The sequence below is a fragment of the Diadema setosum genome, chromosome 9, assembly GCF_964275005.1.
Source record: "Diadema setosum chromosome 9, eeDiaSeto1, whole genome shotgun sequence".
Classification (NCBI taxonomy): domain Eukaryota; kingdom Metazoa; phylum Echinodermata; class Echinoidea; order Diadematoida; family Diadematidae; genus Diadema; species Diadema setosum.
Window position 1 is genome coordinate 39,513,688 of NC_092693.1, and position 22,823 is coordinate 39,536,510.

Genomic DNA, 22,823 nt, shown 5'->3' on the forward strand with positions numbered 1-22,823 from the left:
TGCAACAAAAACACTGCTCAGACATGTCAGTCAACAAATCTCTTTCTTTTTTCCCCGTCTCGGTATCTCCCCCCTCTTCCCTCTTTAAATATCTCACACAAACACACACATGGACACATACACACACAAACTACACTGAAGACAGAATACAAGATCTATTATAGAGTTTGGCAAAAAAGGTTTCCGACATGCACTATGCTACCCTAAATCAAAATGTCATCTTGACAATGTTTACATCACATACATAAGTTATTCCACTGTTCAACTTTCGGGGGAAAAAAAGAGAAGAAATTGACTGTGTCACACAAAAAACCATTGTATAACTCTTTTTCAGAGTTTGTGGCATCTTTCAAGGACGCCATCTCCAAAGCATTGGGTGTACAACTGCATGATGTCATTTAATAATCACAGTGGTAAATACATTTACAGACATACAGTTGTACAATGTCCTACATGCAGATGTACAGATGTACAGGCACACAAACACACAGATACAGACACACAAACAAACAGGCTAAGACAGCATGACACATATCGTACCTTTTTCTTGATGTATGCATTTGATGTCTTCACCATCTTTTCCACCTCCCCAGCCAAATCTCGACTCATTTCAGGGGAGCAAATACTACCCAGACAGCTCAGAGACAGACCCACTATGTATTGTGTATTGTGTCCCATGTCACTGTAGAGGGAACAAAAGGTAAGAAAGACATCTTACTCAATATCCTCTGCATAGACCCTTTTACTTCACACATCAAAGATGTTTATTGGTTTGTTGTTGTTTTTTTTTTGTTATCCTTCTTACAGAAAGGACCCTTTACAATGAATCAATCAACAGAAATTGGACACAAATCTGCAGAAATGCACTTTTCTTTAATTTGTTTGCCAATGTCTTCTAGAAGTTACATCTGTAGAGTTCATTCATTAAATGCAGATAATTTCCAATGTTGTTACAGGTGTTACAACTTGAAAACATAATGCCATGAACATGGAATACAACAGTGTGGATATTTCTTTTTCCTCTTCAGTTCTTGCACGAAAATAGCTACACACAATATTTGTTGTTGTTGTTGAGTATAGAGATACACTTCATCCTGGAAATCATAGACAAGTCAAGTTCAGCAAAATTGACCTCCCCCCCCCCCCCAAAAAAAAAAAAAAAGGTTTCCAATATATAGTAAAATTATATGTAATAATGACACATGATTTCTTTCTGTATCTCTTATTAGCCTTGGACCATTTAATCAATGTATGCATACTGTAGTCACATTCATGATCCTTTCACAAAGATCATTCATGGCAGGCAGCCTTGAAGCTTGCCTGAGGTTCACCCAAGGGTTTAGATCAAACCTAGCAACATGTCACAAAGGCAAAGCAATTTCAGCATTATACACATTAGTAAAAAAAAAAAAAAAAAGAGAGAGAGATGAGATGAAAGTACATATGTACACTGCAGTCGCTCAAGAACACAGGGAAGAAAAATGCATAACATGAATGATTAGTAGTACTGTAAAATGAGGAATGTTCGCAGGCATTTTAATTTCGCAAATTTTGCGAGAGCCAAGATTCGTGAAATTAAAATGCATGCGAAAGTTCTTGTCTACACTATATGCATTGAATGTTAAAGGCAACTCGCAAATATTTCATGCCACGAAAAAGGCCGTCGGCTCCAACTCGCGAAAATTTCATGCCGTGAAAATATCGTGTTTTACAGTACATAGAGCTTGTTTGAAAGAGATTGATGATGTTGGATGAACTCACTTCTTCATGGAATTTGTCATCAGCAAGTGAACATCATGCCTTTCATCTAGCAGCAGCATGGCCCCCAGATAACCTATCCTCTTGTCAGCATACCGAGGTGATGCAATCAGCTTTAGACACTCCAGCTGTAAACCAATAGGCACACATAATATCACTATTGATGTCCAATTAGTAGAATGTCTTGTCAGGTATATAACTATTCCTGTGGTTTCTGGCCGCATGAATGCAAACTCTGATATTCGATGGAATCTAACATTGCTATGTAAAATGGAAAGTCAAACACAAGTTTATGATAATGTTGACAGAACAAAGAATTGTATGCCAAAAAACAAAAAAAACAAAAAAAAAACAACACCAAAACAACATATGACTGAAGACTACACTACAGTGGCTTACACTACACCTTTTCTATTTCATGCAAGTATAATGTTAGCATCATTATTTATAATAACAGGGATTTAAAGAGAAGTAGATGGTAATGCATATCACATGTCCAGATAGCGGAAATCACAGAATAGCTGACATATAATTACATGTAGGATTTTAACTGGCATGTAAATGCAGGATGCAAAGAAATTTCAGGGAATAATTTTCCTGGTACTGCATCACAATTTGCTATGCATTTTTACACTTCTGCTATACACACTAACTTTTGTGTAGCAGTTTTCTTCCATAGAAGTATAAAGGATACCACTTGAAATATCGTTCATCAGCTGATATTGCTTATAAATTTGGAAAATTATTCCCTGAATTTCAAGTGCCTCTTGTGGTCAGGATTTACACAATGTACGCTGCATTTACCATGTAAGGCTATGATATTTTCTTACAATAAACTCTTCACCAGTGTTGAAGATTCCCAAAAGGGGGATGGGTACATGTACTTGTATATGAAATTTGTGAATGAAAGCCGAATAAATAATAATAATAATAATAATAATAATATATTAGGAACATTCAGACAAAGTCAGTATTTGAAAAGCATGTCATGCTCAGATGTATTTAGGTACAGAACATATGTATGCCAAATGTCATAGTATGTATCTAAACTCCACCTATCATTGCTTGGGGCCATTTGAATTAGATCAATACAGCATGGGGATCACTAGTACTTTACAAACAGTCATTGCTAAACAGGCATCCCTCTTTGTAGACTTAAAGCCATTATTTAACATTGGGAGCAGTGATTAAAAAAAAAATCAAATTATCACATTTGATGCATATGTATAGTTCAGTTGTATAACAAAACACCCTACTGTACAAAAATTTTGCAATAAAGCTGCAAATATACGGAGATATCACTAACTTTCTCAATAAACTGTCACGGTAACTGTTTATTCTAGAAACGGTTTTTAGTATTTAAATAGTAAAACTATTGTTCACATTTTTTTTATAACAACACATAACATTGATTATATGGATTAACAATTTCATGGTGGTTATTTTTATCCCTAACTCACATTTTAGAACTATTTTGAAGCACTAAAGCTGGTTTTTTTTTTTTATCTCGTCTGCAAATGTCAGTAAGGGGCTTTAACATTTGGATTAATGGTGCCTTTCTAATGCTTCCATAAATACAATAATTTCCTCCAAATGCTAATGTTTCCAATGCTCTTTGGTAGAACATCCTTCCTGCTACAAATTTAATTTCGTTGATGGCTTTAATGTGTGAACACAAAGACTCTAAAATGAAAAGAAATACTGTGTAAGCCCTTCCGTCTTAGAAATTCTGCTTCTGGGTATTCTTTTTAAAGATTCAGTGCACCTCCCCCCCCCCCCCCCCCAAGAAACATTTCCATTAGAACAGAATTTGATACTCTGTCAGTGGGAGTCTCCCTAATGGCCTACAGTAATACAAAACCTCCTTCAGAGCCAAAGTGGAAAACTGATTTTGAGGAAAGCTTAATAAAATGTCTTTATTCACTGAATGCTCAGGTCTTCATACATTCTTGATGCTTTCAAAACTAAAACAACACATACAAGCATGCTGAATACTGCAGAGGAAAAAATAAGCTGCAACATACAGTTGTAGAGCCGAGTAAAGTGGGACTACCACAGCTATTTCTCAGAATGATATTATGAGCAGACATTGTACTCTTCAGGTGATATTAATGTGGCATTAATGTGACAGAGGCATAATACTATAGTCAATGTCCTAGTGTGGTGCATTGTATTACTTAGCACTTTTATCTTCAGATTTAAATTCCTTTCTGTTGCAGCATGATTGAGCTAATATTCCATAAGCCAAATATGTTTTCCCTTTGAAATGTCTAGGTTACTCATATCTTGCAAACAGAAATATCAATTACCAACACCACTAAGCTCTGTGCTATTCCACTTGTGAAAAATGATCTTGATTCAAGCTACATACATGTGATAATGTGCAAATCTGAAATGGCTCTTGTAACACTATGCACCATCCAACATATTCTCTTGAGAAAAGGTACAGTAACTAATGCAGAGTCCTTGTGGTTTGCCAACGGGGGCTAAAATTAGCATTGTATAGCTTCCAACCATGCTGCTTGCCCTATAATGGAAGATTAGTATAGGAATTCCATCAAATACATATTTCATAACTAAACCTACTGTAATTTTACTGTGTATTGTGAGTGATTCCAGTTATTTGACAGAAACTGAGGCGGTTTATGCCGAATTGCCACCCAGCGACCTTCTCTGATTATTCTTTCTTTTTTTTCCACAAAAAAAGTTTCAAATACAATTCATCATGACAAACGTTCCCTGCCACACCTACCTGGCCAAAGTGGGCGGGGTAGCCCAGCATGTGTATGTAGAGAACCTTGGCAACGTTGCGGCAGCGGTAGGTATTATCCTCATCACGAAACATGTCCCTGATCAGGGCTAGTTCCTTCTGTACCAGCGCCCTCTCGTCCGCTGCTGTCCGCACAGCTCGAATGTTGCGGATCAGGTCCTTCAACCGGATCGGAGCCGGCATTTTGGAAAGCTGTGCAGATTAAAAGCAGGTAAGATAAATTTCTTTTTTTCTCTCTCTCTTTGATGTTGTAAGCGCAATCAAGTAAAAGTATCTCATTTTAGTGTAATGTACACAATTCTTATAACCGGATACAATTCATAGACACACAAATAAAAAGGCAAGAGATTTGGACTGACATTCAGGCCTTTTTTCCTGAAAAGGTTGCAATGTATCAACACATTGTAGCCATTCAAACAGCCGATTAACATTGAATACTTGTAGAACTTTTTTTTTTCTTTTTTTTTTTTTTTTGAAGCACTAGCCTGTACATACAATGTATACTGGTAGCACTCTTGTCTCTGGTGGGAAGACTCATGTGTCATGTCTGCTGACAACAGCATGAATACATATGTACATGTACATCTCAATGTCAGTTGCTCGAGATTTGAATGTACCCAACGTACACAGGCTGGTATCACTGGAATGATAAGCTTGCTGATTGGCCACTACCCATTTTGGTAGAGAATTTGAGAAGAATACACAGGTTGATGTTTAAGAAATCAAAACCAAGTCCATAATGGTCCTATGGGGAGTGCATATCGCTGTCATCCCTTGCCTCACTGTTAGTCTCACAAGACACTATATAAACCCACAGAGCCTTTACTCATAGGCTAGTTTGAACAAGTCACCTTCTCATGGCATGTTTTAAAGCTTTATGAGTTATGGCTTTGACACCATCACAATCCTTCAATAGGCATACATGTCATTAAAGGGTTATGATTTCGAAGTCCTAAATTGTTTTGACACAAGTCAACCCCTGTGAAGTTTCTAGTCAGATATAACATTTATGATTTCAAAATGCTGTACGCCCTAGTGCACCAAAGATTTAACACTGTCAGGTACACAATTGTTAGGTTACTTTTAACCTATTGAGGACAAGTCCCTTGTACACTTGAATAGGCAGGTGTCTATGGGAAATGCGTGTTATAGCAACATCAGCCTGTCTTCAATGGGTTAAAAGAGGTGGGCTTAACCAATTCAGCTCTCCTTGTAGCTCAAACCAAGGCTATCTCTGCTTTGATATCCAAGAACTCTTATTATCTAGAATTGATTCTAAATCTTCAGGAAATTAGTCTGAGAACTGCAATGTATTAATTACAGGCTGCCTCAACCTTCAAAAATCAAAGTCTTTTATATTGCTACATGTAATACATGTACAGTAGCTAGTCACAACTTAGCATGAAGACTACATGTACAATTTTTGTACTGCCATCACATGCACAGATCACCACTAAGAAAAAAATATCTAAATTCACTATCATATACACAGATGTGATTTAAAGTTACAAATTACCCATAATAATGAGGCTATTTATGCAAATTTTATCATTCGAATATCACCATCTGCATGTTGATTTATGATTATCTATTAAACTGACAACTTGTCATGACATATTTTCTACAAATTTCAGTCACAGCACACTCAATGCTAGTCATGAACACTGAAATCATTATTTTCAGCAGCATTTGAGACCTACAGCTGCACGTGTACAATACCTGTTGGGAAGCAAGGTAACAATTTTCACACCAGATCGTTACCTTTCATAATGTACCTGTTGACCTCATCACTCAGTGCACTTCACCCACACACATGCCTTTTAATGGCACATACAGCCCACCAATGCTACAACCTGGATGAACGGCAAATTATGACAGCCACAGCACAAACCTCATCAGCTCAGCTAGACAGTACACACCACATCATTATGGCAAAGTAATTAAGATTCACAGCTCTATGGATGTTGCTGACTGCTATGTGATTAGTGTCTTGTTTAGAACAGGACTACTAAGCACTGCATCCCTCTGGGTACACTGGTACATTTGTGTCTCCCATACCCAGCATTAACTGAGCCATCACACAGTTGCATCATCGTAATACTTACAGCTGTATACCGGTATTAATCCAAAACTCATGCAAAACTCAATGCAATGCTGCTGGATGGATAAAACACTGGCAAACAGAACCTTCATAATTTTTCATTCAAAGTCACTAGATTTCAATTAAAAAACAAACAAACCACTCCAAACATTCAAACTTCTGTTTCATTGAAACTTAAGGGAGGGAATCTTGTTATTCAAGGCAAAGACATGATTTTTAACCTCACCAATATATACATGTAACAGTTGTAAATAGGTCTGCACTGGGGCTGGTTTTATATTTTACTACAGCTCCTTTTGTACATGTAGGACTACACTATCTATGTCATCCAATGATTCTTAAATCTTTTTATAAGATTCTTGTTAACTCTTTGTGAAAAAAAAAAATAATGAACTTTTTGTTACCACTAAGGCTTCATTAACATGTCAACAGGTGTTGTATTAGAAGCACAAACATATAAATACGTTTTTAACACAATATTTAAACAAAACAATATAGAAGGTAAAGTAACAAGCAAATTTTTTGTCTGAACTTGGTTGCACACACAGTATTTGACATATCTCCTTTTATAAATTATGCCGTCATAAAACAATAAAAATCCAACAGTTAATCAGAGCTTTTAGATAATACACAAATTTGTTTCAGAGCTGTTTTTTTAATTCATACCATGGCAATACATGCAATACATATATGTACATGTACACTCTGTAGCTCATTTCAATATTCATGGGATTTTATTTGGAGCAAGGACAGTTGGTATCAGGGGACTTGATGTCAGAGTCTATGTCAAATTAAGACCTGGTTTTATTTTGGGTAATGGCAAATTTCTTCTCTTCCTACTGTACATCATTGTCTTTGCATTCTTAACAGTACAATGTATTTCCTAGATGTCTAGAAGAGGCAAAACTTGGCTGTAGAGACTTCGTACAGAATGGGTTTTCTGACAACTGACCCAGAAACACACACAGAATGCAACCAAATACCTGTAATTGAATTTACCTGACACGGGATACACAACAAACACTTCAAATACTATACAGTACACATACACTGTGCAACAGAGAATGGTTGGGTGTGTACACTCACTCACGGAAATGTAGATATGTGTACATGATATACATTGAATTTCATGATTCTCAAAGCAAGTAGATCTTTGTTAATGTACTCACTGAAAAAAAAAAAGCATATTTGTATACCTCTCAAGGTTAAATTCTATAAACTGTTTAGGGATTACATATGATGAATACATGCATATTTGCATTGACTTGCATCTGGATCATTATTAAAAGCAATGATAAATACTTCTCCTGTCAATAACAAAATAATTTTATTCAAAATAGGTTAGGAATTATTCCGTAGTCGACCCATTCAAGTCATTTGGTACTGTTGCCTGGCAACCACATAGTAAAATCTCTTTAATACTCAGAAAGGATTAACCTTTTCACTTGCATACAACAGTGTAGATGCTTGTCATTTTAATGCATACGTGTATGTACAGTGTACAAGTAGATGCTTGTCATTTTAATTCATATCATAAACTATGTCTCTTCCAGATAAATATACTGTACGAGCTGAAATTTTTGCGATGGTTTTATTTTCGCGAATTTCGCGAATCGCCTTTGAACCGCGAAAATAACAACACGCGAAAATAACAACGCGCTAATAGCTAAGTTCAGTTAGACCCTCGCAACCGCGAAATTAACAACACGCGAAAATGTCCTCCAAGTAGCAATTCGCGAAAATATCTGTACGCGAAAATTTCAGCTTGTACAGTAATGTATCTCTTCTTCTATTGTTGAAATCTTGCTGCAAGAAATTATATTCTTGGTTTTGATTCCCCCCCCCCCCACTCATTCTTTCACAAATATTGCCTACTGCAACCCATAGTTTGCGTATCTAAAATATCTGTTTTCCCCCCTAAAATGAACTGTAACTTTTAATCAGATTATTCAGAAATCCTCAGTAATTCAATTCGACAGTGTTAAAAAAGGCTTGACACCATGGTAGTCAATAGTCATAAGACATCCCAGTAGCCTATTAATGATTTACTGCATACTAAATCAACTTGTTGGACCTTGCTCTGGAATAAATCATACAAACTCTGCATAAAGCACTGCTAATCTGGTCTGCAATAATTTTTTCATATACTGTCAGCATGATTTACTGCAGAGAGCAACATCAATTTAGATATTTTTATCTACATGTAGGATAAGTCTTATAAAATCTGGCAAGATCCAGTCTATAATGCTTTTGGTCCTGCTAAACTAAGCTTACCATTCAATTTACTCACCAACAACAAATAATTTCCTATTCTTCTACCTGTGAACAATCGGAACTAAGAAATTAAAACTTACAATTGATTGCTCCATGTATAAATAATGATTTACTGCTTTGTTTTCTGACACAAGATTATGCACTTAGCCACATGAATGCAATTACTGCCATCATTGGTATTACTGGCTCGCATCAAATTCATATTTCCTCATTTGGAATTGTTTCCAGTATGCATTTCCACCCCCACAACAAATGATATTGTAGACCAGATTTTCCTCTAAAAACAACAGACATGAATTATCACCACAGTTAGGGGGATTCCACAGTTCTAAATCAATGCTTACTGATTTATGCCTGAGGTTCTTCATGCTTGCAATCACTCATGTTTACATTAGTATGCACTTCCAACACACTTTGAATATAATAACGCTACACATAGACACTAATTATTGTTCAATGGAATCTTTCACACAATTCTTGTGTGTTTGTGTGTGAGTGTCTGTGTGTGTGGGTGCGTTGGGCCACTTTCAGTGAACTTCACTTGTTAACAGTTTTGCTGAAAACAATATTCTTTGCCCCAACTTTTGATATCTCTAATAATTATTGAATGTTATTTTTCTGCCACTTTGGTGTAGCACATTTTTTTTTTTTTTTTTTTTTTTTTTTTGGGGGGGGGGGGGGGGGAGGGATGGGGGAATTTCCACACATTTGAATTCCATATTAATACCTTGACAGAGGCAAAGCTTAAATGGAGTTGCTTTAAGGAATGACTCTATAAGGTGTCGCTTACTATATATACCAGCATAATTATTAGGATATTTTCCATCCTGGATGAGGAAATTCTATTAAGCTGTCTGCCAGATAGCATGATACACATTAAATGTCAGTGGAAAAATTTGAAGATCCTGGTCATCTTTACCGAATGATTCTCTATGCAGGGCTCTCAATTCTCATTTTGAACAAATGCAATTTATATAACACAAAATACCAGGGTCAAAAACAAGGCAATAAATACTCCCAAGGTTAGAGATAAAACTGAAAAATATTGACATTCAAAATATTTGACATCTTACTTAGGCTGTAATTTCTGCCAGAAATGATAAATGTTCTTTTAACGTAATTACTTTGCCATGTTCAATTGAAAAGAAGCACAAGAGGCAGGCACATTAGACTTTAAGACATAAGGCCCTGTGTCATCATCACCACAGGCACAGATCTATGACACAGACTTGGTTTACATCGTCCTGGATTCCTGAATTAAGAAGCTACTTTTCCTTTCTTTCTCTTTTTCTCTCTGTATCTCTTTGTCTTTTTCTTCTATGATCAAGCTGGCACCTATTACACTTATGGCTGATTCCAACAAATCTGGAAGATATCTTACAAGTATCTATTCCACTTCTTTTAACTCGTTGATGGATGGACAAATTTTGCTACAACACGCATTTTGCATAGACACCTGCCTGAGTATGAACTCAGGACATGTCCTCAATGGGTTGTTAATAAAAATGTGATTTTTCTCATTCCTGCTAAATATCATCCAGCTTTCAACATCTACCCTCTGCCCAAAAAAGGAATACACACATAAAGGGTTGCAGACTTGTCCACTGAGTTGGGTAATCGAGCTTGGGTCTACCTCAACTGCTGTGAAGCCTCTGTGGCCGAGTGGTTAAGACATTGGCATTCCATGAAAAAGACCCATGTTCAATTCCCGGCAGAAACCAATTTTTCAACTTGTGCACTTTTTCCAAGAAAAGAGGAGCAGTACTAAAGAGGAAAAATAATTTGAAAGCTACCCACTGTTCTCTCTTTCCTTTTATCTCATATTAATACAAATGTATGTACATTATATACAAACCAATGCAAGAACTTGGTACGTGAATTGTATCAATGTTAAAAAACATCCAATATATTTCTCAGGACTTTTTCTGTCATTTTTAGTAGAGAATCTTTGCTCAGTTTACTTGATTGTGCTCTGGTGATAAAAACTAACCTTAATACTGAGGGGCCTCCTTCATACATGGAGATTTCTGAAACCCTATGTAAGTACAATGTAAGTCCAAAGTGACATTTTAGGGCAATTTTACATACAAGAAAACCGACTCTAAGCTATTTCTACCCTTGTTTATTATGAGCATGTCATATATATAATCATTTAGATTTAATCTCCAAATGCATGTAATTTTCCCTCCCTTCTATGGTGTTCACTGTTCTTCCTTTCACTTGTGAATAATATTAAGTTTTGATTTTTCCAAGTTCAATCTTCATTTTTTCACTAGCGTAGAATATCACACTAAATCTCTATGCTGTCTGTCTACTTTTCTTGCAAGACCCAGACACACAAGAAGGTCAATTCTTTTGAGTCTCAACAAAAAAAAAAAAATAAGGCTGCACACATCGCTGCCAATACGGATGGAATACAATCTACACTATACAATCTTACTGTGATCAAACGACACAAAGTAATCCGGTGACTCAATGTTTGCATTACATACATTGTACAGTGGAATGGATTGACTGAGTACCACAAGTCTCTTGGGTATCACTGACATTTTGCACAATAAATGGCATGTTGCGGAATGTGGACGTGTAGTAACAAGTAATGTATTGAAAATATTTCAACTTTTCAGCAAATGCATCAACTACATACTAATGTTCCAGAGACATGACGCCAAGATGATGTCACATATCTACATGTGTATGTATAGTACACAAACATACATGCACACACGTGAGCCAACATGACACTGCATATTATATCTTGAACATTGGTATTCTTTGGTATTATGGTGCAGTGTATTCGGCACGCCGCACCCCGTTGTACCGTTTAAACCCGAGGTACGGCATTGTGTAGCGCCATCTTGTGTCCATTATCATACAGTTGTGCAATGTTGTCATGGCGACTATTTTCTCTTCATCAGCAGCGGCATAAATAAGCACGGCAATAACAATCCCAATGCCAATTTTCCTTCCACGTCAACTTGTGAAAGAAACTAACACTGTCTTGGATAATGAACAAAATTTAATTTCCGTCTCACTCAAAGTAAACACAATAAAAATTAGTACTTACAATAACATGTACAATGATATTAAACAGTGAAGATTACAACAGAGCGTGTAAATGAGAAAAGAAAAGTTATAATTTGCATGCATTAACTGTTGCATAATCACAAACAAGAAAACATTTTTGTGCATATTATGCATATATATATATATATATATATATATATATATATATATATATATATATATATATTGTGCATATTTTTGATAACCCATGGTACAGGGCTGAGAAAAAAAATCAATAAAATGGCAAAGTTTCATTTGGTACCCAGGATACCAAATATGGCAATATTTATCATCTCTGCATTCTGCATTGCACATCTCATTAACAGGTCACACAAGGTTGACTCCTTCTACTGCTACACCAATTAAAGCTATCACTTACCTTCTCTTCAATTGCTTGAAGAACTGACATGGTGGTTTAATTCCCTTGCACAACTTGCTTGGTTCAATATTCTTCAGTCTTCAGGCTGCTACTGTATACAGACCTGTAGCAAAGAAAACAAACAGAAAACAAGATGTATCATTTATATGGAACTGAAAACAAAAATCAAAGAACGAAGGTAATGTAAAGTCAAATCAGTTTGTACCTTGTAGCTTCCTTTTTTTTTGGGGGGGGGGCATCAACCTCCAAATGTATTACCTGTGATATTATTCCATCATGGTAATTATTCTTGTGAACGTTAACCATGATTTTCACACAATTACTAGTCTTCTCAAATTTGACATATTGCATAATGTTAAGAGTTCCTGCTATAACAGAAACATTTACTTGAGTTCATCTACCACAGATTTGAGTCAGTCTACCATCTTGTTCTGACTGGTCACTTACAAAGTTCTTGGAGGCAGTCTTGTTTCAATGTACTTACAATTATTGTATCTCATATGAAAATCAAAGGCACACAAAAATGATATGTATATCTTCTCAAAATACAAAGTGAGTAAAAGTGGTTGTCAGCAGCTTGACTGCACACAATGCCTGTATAAATCTGAATCTATTTTTATTTTTAATCTTAATTTTCTCAGAGGAAAGGAAGTCTTTCAAACTCTGTTTTACAATGGTAACTTCACTACACATTCTTGATTTTATGAATGCCCAACCATCTAGGAAAAATGACTTCACAATCAGCACACATGTCTTATCAGAGATAACCCAAGGAAATCTCTTTGAGTTTGGCATCCTTGCTACTATCAGAAAACTCTCTCCCATGTATAATCTTCCTAAAACGCAATGCTCTGCAAAAAGCTCTCGTATCCACATGTAAACTGAAATACATGAACACCTCTTCCCTCCCTAGACGGTTTATGGTAATTTAGTGCCCTGCAGCAAATATCTGTTGAATATAATAAAATCTATTGCATGACACAACCTATTTCAAATTCAGTAGAATTTACTAACCAAAAAAAAAAAAATCTGCCACAAACTGTATGAAATGCAAGCATCAATTCATTATCTTTTGAATACACTTCAATCTAGTATTAAAGGGATGGTACAACATTGGTGGAGATGAGAACTGGGCTTTTACTTTTTGCAAGATACCAAGAAAACACTAATGAAATAATACAGAGCATACCATTTTAAGAGGAATTCCAAGTTTATTTGAAGAAAACCAGGTTTGGAATGACTGAAGCATCCAAAAACAACGTAAAACAAAGCGATTGTAATAAAAGGTGGGTCCCACACTTCATTAGAATCACTCTGTTTTGGATATATCAGCCATATCAAAACCAATTTTCATCAAATAAACGTTGAATTCCTCATGGAATTACATGCTCTTTCATATTTCATAACAGGTTTCTCATTATCTTAACAAAAAATGTTCGAAACCTGAAATTAGGTCTCAACCAAAACTATACAATCCCTTTAAATTGATATGGGAAAACACAAACGTCATTATACCCCTCTTTTGCAAGCATTCTGAAAAATCTTCAATCATCATGAATGTTAGTACTGATACTTGATTTCAGAAAATAGGTGTGTTTAACTTTCATTGAAACTACCACTGCATGTGCCAAAAATACTAAATGTCCTCGTTCCGCTTTCCTTAAGTAAATGTTCCACCAGACAGGGCCACAAGTCTTCACCACAGAAAGTCTTAATGCTGTCCCAGCATAGCCCAAAAGAGTGTACTATGCCACAAATTATCTAATCAACTGAACACAAGCAGAGATGCCAGGGGCAACAACTCTGCTATGAACCAAGATCTCACTTGTGAAAACAGCTTTCCAGACACATGGGCTTTGCAAAGACGCGTGCGTCCTTACGCTTCTTAAATTGGGAACAAGGCACACACATTTGCTTGCCTGCATTCGAGAAGGTAGAAAGTGCCAGTGAGATGTTCCACACTTGATGAAAGAACTAGTTTGTTTGTCTGTTTTTGTTAATGCTTAAACACATTTCAGGTTAATCAACTTACGTGGGGTAACCTTTTCTTATGAAATCAAGCTTGAATCATTTTTCGTAAAGACATTTTCTAATCATGTCTGGGCAATAATTGTTCAGAGGTATAATTTGTCCGAGTTTCACTTTATTCTGCATGTCTGTTTGCCATCCGAGTTAGACCTCAAAAACATGATTGAGACAGTAGATCTTTACTTGACCTTGTCTTTACTTCTACCATTGTGTGTGCATACATGTACATTTACACACTCTTGCAAGTTAAGTGTATAAGAGAGTTCAATATTTTCTGAAAGGCAATGGAGTTTGTGACAAAGCTGTCTATATGGAATGTTGTTTGCAGTTAGCGGTCAGACTTACTGCTGTGCCTGAACAATTTATTAACCACTTTTCAGGAACATGATTACGTGTACAAATCAGTTCTTCAGTAAATCTGAGACCCTTCAGTGTTTCATTGCACTTATCATCGACCTTGTGTTTACCAGAGAGACTTCACTAACTCTTTTGGTGTATTTTGTTATGGTATTGAAATTAAAATATCTTAAATGGCACATTTTGCTTTTGTACCAAGTACAATAACCTAGACAGCATTTCTAAAATTGGTAATGGGAAATAACAATAAAATAACACTTTAACTGAAATACATGTCAGATTTGATTAGAATATATAATCCAAATACTGAATGACTAAACAAACTGATTTTGTGAAATATGACCCCTCTAAATGGCAACAACAAAAAGAAACCCTTTATGAGGTAAAACATCAATGATGCTGCATGTCTAGAAACATCCTTTTTATGCTTTTTAGAAGGACATTGGTGTGTAGCAACTGACATGGAAAGCACCCCTCTGCAATATTATCCACCCTCCACTACTTTTCTGTAAATAAAATGTTTTTTTTTTATTAACATCATATATAATCATTTTTTTTTAAAGCTTGGGAGGGATTCCAACATTAACAATGCAGCACTGTTTTTCACTAGCACACACATTTAAAGTATCATGAGATACAGTATCATGCATAAATCATCTGTGTGAAATACAACTATAGCAGTCAGTGTTATGCTAATCCAAGTCTGATATAAGATATCTCAGCAAGAGAGACAAAACATCCCTCTAGATCTCTAGTTAGTAGGAATACATTCTGATCAACCAAGCAGTCTGTGGCACAAAGGATAATTCAAGAAAGGCACAATGGAAATGTACACATAAGACTAATGCCATCGTCAAACGCTAGGAACAAATGATAAGGAAATAGCTTACAGACTGTAAGTTGCAAAATTTTGGTTAAAACTTGGAAATAGTACCTGAAAAGCACATTAAGTGTATGAGTGAGAACATGCTGGCTTGAATTTGATCATACATTTTCCTGAACTTGAGTTCTATTCACTGGTAATGAAAAAGGAAATTAAGAAAGCATGTGAATGTAAATGTGTACTGATTCAACTTAAAGTAAGCTCAGTTTTTGTCTTCAGGAGACAAGTAAAAAGTAAACAACTTTCTAGAATATCATCTTTGGCAGGATCATAAATCAAAATGAGTGTCTATAAAGATGTCAACTAAATTTCTGTGCATTTTGAGATAAATACAAATGAACCATGTGGTACAGTGTATACTACACCAAATCACACTAATCTTATCACACTTTCCATAACTTTTTAGTCACACTGATAGTGATACAGTTTTATGATACATGACCCTTTTCATATTGTTGCTGCCAAAAGCTCTTTCAGCCATTTCTGTTCAACATACATTCTTAATATGCCTGGAAAATGCAAGCTACTCTTGTAGAAGAGCTATGATGGGTCATGAAGTACTGGATAATCGGGTCAAAGTCTTCATAATTGGCTACTTCATCACACACAGAGAAGTGAAAGAGAGCAATACATTGTCCATATGTATGGGCTGTATTTATTCTGTGAAGTTATGGTTAGCCAATACATCATAGTGGAGCATTTTACGGTGTTTATTGCTTTAATACCATAAAGAATAAACACCAACAAGCGTTACTGTATAAAATGTTATTTTCACATACAGATATTTTCACAAATGAGGTCACAGACATTTTCACAAGATGTTTTTTTGTGAATTGACATCGAGGCAATTGTAAGTGCACTATTACCCTGGCACATGGCAACATTTTCACGCGTTGTTAAATTCGCAGTTCAACAGTAATCCACGAAATTCACGAAAATCAAACTCTCACAAAAATAACAGCTTATACAGCACATTGCATACAGTTAAAGATGAGAACTTGCACACCAGGCAATTCACGGAACTGCCTTGGAGGTATGCTTATTCAGTCGAGGGGTCGGGGCTCTGACCCTGATTATAACAATCAACATTCATCATCTTTCAGTCGCATGATGGGAATTACATCCAGAGACAAGATACAGACATGATGTGTTACAGGTATACTGCAGGGCTGCACACTGGCGCCGGTCCGACGGTCAAGACCGGCAAAAGTCACTGTCGGACCGGTAACTTTTCAGGAAATCCACAAGTTACCGGTCCGACATGACCAGTAAAAAAAAAAAGCATTGGCGGGGTCAGTAGAAAGAAAAAGATCAGCCCCGATCAGGGAGAAACAGAATGCAAGATATCGCATTGTTCAACACGTTTTACGCAAGTTTTCGAATATGTCTACCGGTGCAATTTGTAAAGTAAACATACAATTGTATATTAGTTTTGAGCACTTACTAGCAGTCGACCAGTTATTCGCGCTCGCTTGCGCATTGGCGCTGCTCACGCACTGCCATGCTATGCAATACATGCAAAGGATGTACGGTACAATGTAACTGTTGAAATGCATGGATTGTTTCGCCGATCCCGTTTTGTTTAATCGTTTGCTTGCGATCGGCGGTCATGCCAGACAAGAAGCATTGATAGAAGCGCACGCATTTCTGGGTCATTTTACTCATGATTTTTTTTTTTTTTTTTTAACGCAAGATCGATCCGATCCCGGCTTCGCAGCTGCGTGGCAGTTGACATGTTAGAACTTTTTTACTTGTGCCGATTTCTAGAAAAAGTAAAAACATATTCTATATTCAGCGATACAGTAAATGAATATTTTTATTCGTTCAGAATGGTCTCATAATGAAGATAGGCGCGAAAAGGATCACGAAATCGGCCCTTAAAAAATGTAAAGAGATAATACAAGGGAGAAAAAAAAATCATGAATTAATCATCGCAGTCCCGCTTACATATTTCAGGTAGAAATCGTCCCAAAAAGGATCATGAATTCGGCCGCGTCGTACACCTTTCAAAAGCTCATACAAGTACGAAATGCGAAGAGATTATAGAGGAGAAAACAAAATAAGGACATATTAATTTGGTGCGTGCATCATAAAAGATTACAGCCGAATAACAATTCATGAAATCAACGCAAACCCGTTGAAATTTGAGGAAATAAATAGGCGCAAAAAAGATCTTGAATCCAGTCCTGCATGCCGTGTCGGTTATCAAAAACGCATGCACAAATGCAACGAGATTATCGGGAGAAAAATAAAGGACACATTTTTACCCTTCTGGTGCGTGCATTACAAAAGATTACATCCGAAGTAATTCATGAATTCGCCACAATCCCGCTGATATTTGAGGTAGAAATAGACGCAAAAAGGATCGTGAATTCGGCCATGTCGTATACCTTTTAACAACGCATGTACTAAATGGTAGTAGATTAGCGGGATAAAAATAATGTACACATTTTCAACCCCTTTTGGCGCTTGCATCATATAGATTACAGCCAAAGAGTAATTCATGAAATTATCGCAATCCCGTTGAAATTTGAGTAAACAATAATAGGCGCAAAAGAATTTCGAATTCGGCCCTGCGTGCAGTGTATAATTTTGAAAACGCATTCACAAATGTGAAGAGATTATCGGGAGAAAAATAAAGAACTTATTTTCAACCCTTCTGTCGCGTGTATCACAAAAGATTACAGCCGAAATAATTAACGAAATATCGCAATCCCGCTGATATTTGATGTAGAAATAGGCGCTAAAAGGACCGTGAATTCGGCCGTGTCGTATAGGCCTACCTTTTAAGAACGCATGTATACGATATGTGAAGAGATTATTGGGAAAAAAATACAGGACACATTTTCAACCCGTTTTGGCGCGTGCATCATAAAGATTATAGCCGAATAATAATTCATAAAATCATCGCAATCCCGTTGAAGTTTGAGGAGACAATAGGCGCAAAAAGAATTATGATTTTTGGTCTTGGCGTATATCTTTTAAGAACGCAGTTACGAAATGCGAAGAGAAAAAAATAAAGGACACATTTTCAACCCATATTGGCGCGTTCATCATAAAAGATTACAGCCGAAGTAATTCATGAAATCATCGCAATCCCGCTGATATCTGAGGTAGAAATAGACGCAAAAAGGATCGTGAATTCGGCCGTGTCGTATACCTTTATGTACGAAACGCGAAGAGATTATGGGGAGAAAAATAAAGAACGCATTTTCAACCATTCTAGCTGGTGCGTGGATAACAAAAGATTACACCCGAAGTAATTCATGAAATCGTCACAATTCCGCTGATATTTGAGGTAGAAATAGGCGCAAAAAGTATCATGAATTCGGCGGTGTGGAACATCTTTTAAGAACGCACTTACGAAATTCGAAGAGTTTATCGGGAGAAGATAAAAGGACACATTTTCAACCCCTTTTGGCGCGTGAATCATAAAAGATTACAGCCGAAATAATTCATGAAATCGTCACAATCCCGCTGATATTTGAGGTAGAAATAGGCGCAAAAAGTATCATGAATTCGGCTGTGTGGTACACATACATCTTTTAAGAACGCACTTACGAAATTCGAAGAGTTTATCGGGAAAAAATAAAGGACACATTTTCAACCCCTTTTGGCGCGTTCATCATGAAAGAATACAGCCGAAGTTATTCATGAAATCATCGCAATCCCGCTGATATTTAAGGTAGAAATAGGCGCAAAAAGGATCGTGAATTCGGCCGTGTCGTATACCTTTATGTACGGAATGCGAAGAGATTGTGGGGAGAAAAATAAAGAACGCATTTTCAACCATTTTAGCTGGTGCGTGCATGAGATCACAAAAAGTTACACCCGAAGTAATTCATGAAATTGCCACAATCCCGCTGATAATTTGTTTGAGGTAGAAATAGGTGCAAAAAGTATCATGAATTCGGCGGTGTGGAACATCTTTTAAGAACGCACTTACGAAATTCGAAGAGTTTATCGGGAAAAAATAAAAGGACACATTTTCCAACCCCTTTTGGCGCGTGAATCATAAAAGATTACAGCCGAAGTAATTCATAAAATCGTCACAATCCCGCTGATATTTGAGGTAGAAATATAGGCGCAAAAAGTATCATGAATTCGGCGGTGTGGAACATCTTTTAAGAACGCACTTACGAAATTCGAAGAGTTTATCGGGAAAAAATAAAGGACACATTTTCAACCCCTTTTGGCGCATGAATCATAAAAGATTACAGCCGAAGTAATTCATGAAATCGTCACAATCCCGCTGATATTTGAGGTAAAAATAGGCGCAAAAAGTATCATGAATTCGGCCGTGTGGTACATCTTTTAAGAACGCACTTACGAAATTCGAAGAGTTTATATCGGCAAAAAATAAAGGACACATTTTCACCCCTTTTGGCGCGTGCATCATAAAATGTTACAGCCGAAGTAATTCATGAAATCGTCACAATCCCGCTGATATTTGAGGTAGAAATGGGCGCAAAGAGGATTGCGAATTCGGCCCTGCATGTCGTGTACCTTTCAGAACGCATGCAAAAATGCGAAGAGAGTGTCGAAAGAAAAATAAAGAACCCCTTGTAGCTCGTGCATCAGAAAATATCACAGCTAAAATAATTCATTAAATCACGGTTATGCAGCAAGTTCGTGCGCCGATGTTTAGAAAAGTCACAAACGCATGATACAATCTGATTTTTTTTTTCATTATCATTTTACACTGTAATTCACGAACAAACATTCTATTTTTTTTCTCATTTTTTTTTTATTTCTTGTGCAATAAATAATTCAAGTTTAAAAAGATATTAATCAGTAAAATGTACATGGGGGGGGGGGGGTATACGTCCATAAAAGCAAGAAAATAAGTTTGCAAGTAATTTAATGTTTTTTTTTTAGGTTGCCGTTGTTGACCGGTAAGTTTTCTGTTCGGACCGGTAAAAAATGGTAAAATGGGGCATCTACCGGTCCGACAGAGACATGTCGGACCGGCAGAAAAAATGGGTTAGTGTGCAGCCCTGTATACTGTGTATCGTCAACATGCTATTGACATTAATTTGAAGTATGACACTGCTACAAACGTAGATGTGAGAGACCTCACCTGCTCATATGCTGATTGGCCTGCCATGACACTGTCTCCTTTCAGACTGGAAACATTTGTCTATAATCATGTTCAACATGACTCTTAGGCTGCTTTCACATAGAAGTATACTATTCGGGTATTCGGGCTCGTTTTTCGAGGGCACGCGAATAGCTTGAATCGAACGATAGGATTTCCTCACACCGGTTCACATAAGAGGGCACTATTCGAAAGTACCGAATACCTGCGAAAAGTATAGCAAAGTGGGAATCGAGCTTGTTCGATTTTCTTGCAGCGTATACCATCTCTCGTTTATGAAATAATGACACTTTTGGTCTGGATTTGCCCGTTAGCAAATATAAGCATGTAGACCGACATTCTGATGCAGTTTAGAAATTGTTAATAAGATTTGCTGCGATGTAGGAGGAAGAAATCCTCACTACATGGGATGGTGAGTTGACGGTGCGGGTGATGGTGTATTCGGTGCTCGAATAGCGAATAGCGAATAGCGAATAGCGAATAGCGAATAGCGAATACCGAATACTTCTATGTGAAAGCAGCCTTACGCTGTAAATAATGTTTGGAATTACAAAACAGACACAGCCTCCTACTAACCACCACCGTCGTACAACATTCCACATTTTTATGACAGCTTTGGCATTAAGTCACAGCCTGTCACTCAGCTGCAGAGCTCCCAGTGCACACGAATGCACAGAAGAGTAATGAATGCACCATACACATACAATATGTACCAGGTACGTGTCTACGTGTATATACCGTAAACACATACTTGTTGGTGAAAGCGATGAAGGTTAAATGAACCAAGTCCTGCCTCCTCAAACATATTTTGACATCAAACCATTTAGATTACATGATTATTATGAATTAAGTTTACGTCGATAGGACAATGCCAAACAAAATCAAGAAACTTGTTTAGAAGCCCGATACATGTTTGCTACAGTAACATTTCTAAAAGACAAGTGAATTAGCACATTTCAACACATACCAAACATTACAATTAAATTCTTTTCCCAATTTAAATATGAATTATATATCATTGTAATTTTTGAGCAAACTCCTGAATCAGATTTACACTTGATTATATTCATTCTTTTGGCAGCAACATCTATTTGAAACTAGGCACTTAGTACAGCTAGATCAAAATCAAACACAATATTATTTTGATGTGATTTGAGGCCTTACAAGTTACAGTGTACACATTGAACTATGTTTCGGATTATAAGTGTATGTGGTAAACAGCACATCACTCAACTCTTTGAAATCTAACTTGGAGAAAGTATGGAAGACAAAAAAGGACAAATATAACCCTGAGGAGTAATTTTCATGCCCTTGTTCTAACTAAATCGCACAGCGCAAAAAACATAAGTGTGTAAGTCACCGCATCCAGACGATGGAGTAGCAAGGGGGCAAATAAGTTCTGTATAACTTTAATGCCCACAACAAGGTATGTTGTAAGTGCTGCATCATGCAATGGGTGATAATTTTCTGCATTTTTTTCCTTTCATTTTCTCTTTCTCATTGCAACTTGTCACAAATACTTTTCTTTGTGAAAATTTAGAACACATATTTTTAGATTGATGTCTGTCATTCTTTCAATATGATATGCTGGAAACCAAGAGCAGGCTAACAGAAAATCTTCTGATAAAACATTACATAGAAGAATGGATAACCATCCATGCTTGAGGAGTACCACAAGTAGCTTGACAGCATACAGTATATAGATAGGAAATAAAAGCCCACAGCAAAAAGGAGAGTTACCAAGTAGTTGTTGGCAAAGGAATACAGCCACTAACACGCATGAGGAGAGAAGCAATACTGTACTGTAGACATAACCACTACATAACTCAAAACACAGGACAGCAGCAGGACAGCAGTAGACTGGAACCTACTCAACGAGGAAACAGTCACGTCTACATCCAGTACAGTCTTCAAACAGAGGCTTCAAATGTGAAACATTCTTCCTGCCCTGCACATACGCCCATATTAGTTACAAAAACGTTGGTGGAGTACAGTTAACTCTCCCCGCGTTCACATTGGTCCCCGCGATGCGGGGAAAGTCCCGAGCTGTGGGACTTTCTCCTCAAAAACCATAATGTGAACGCTCGCTGGGACTTGTCCCCTCGTCCC

The 22,823-nt window shown here is 36.8% G+C and overlaps 1 protein-coding gene across 3 annotated transcripts in view; it reads right to left on the bottom strand.

The window, feature by feature from the left end:
• The window catches only part of LOC140233446 (AP-1 complex subunit gamma-1-like), a 51,320-nt gene that overhangs the window by 26,271 nt on the left and 2,226 nt on the right, over nt 1-22,823 (bottom strand). For all 3 annotated transcript variants that reach the window (XM_072313561.1, XM_072313559.1, XM_072313560.1), the window contains exons 2-5: nt 12,349-12,451; nt 4,511-4,720; nt 1,762-1,886; nt 541-682 (exon numbers count right to left, since the gene is read on the bottom strand). In XM_072313561.1, coding sequence (XP_072169662.1) covers nt 541-682; nt 1,762-1,886; nt 4,511-4,720; nt 12,349-12,378 — 507 coding nt within the window. In that variant the 5' untranslated portion in view covers nt 12,379-12,451. The remainder of the gene's footprint in view (nt 1-540; nt 683-1,761; nt 1,887-4,510; nt 4,721-12,348; nt 12,452-22,823) is intronic.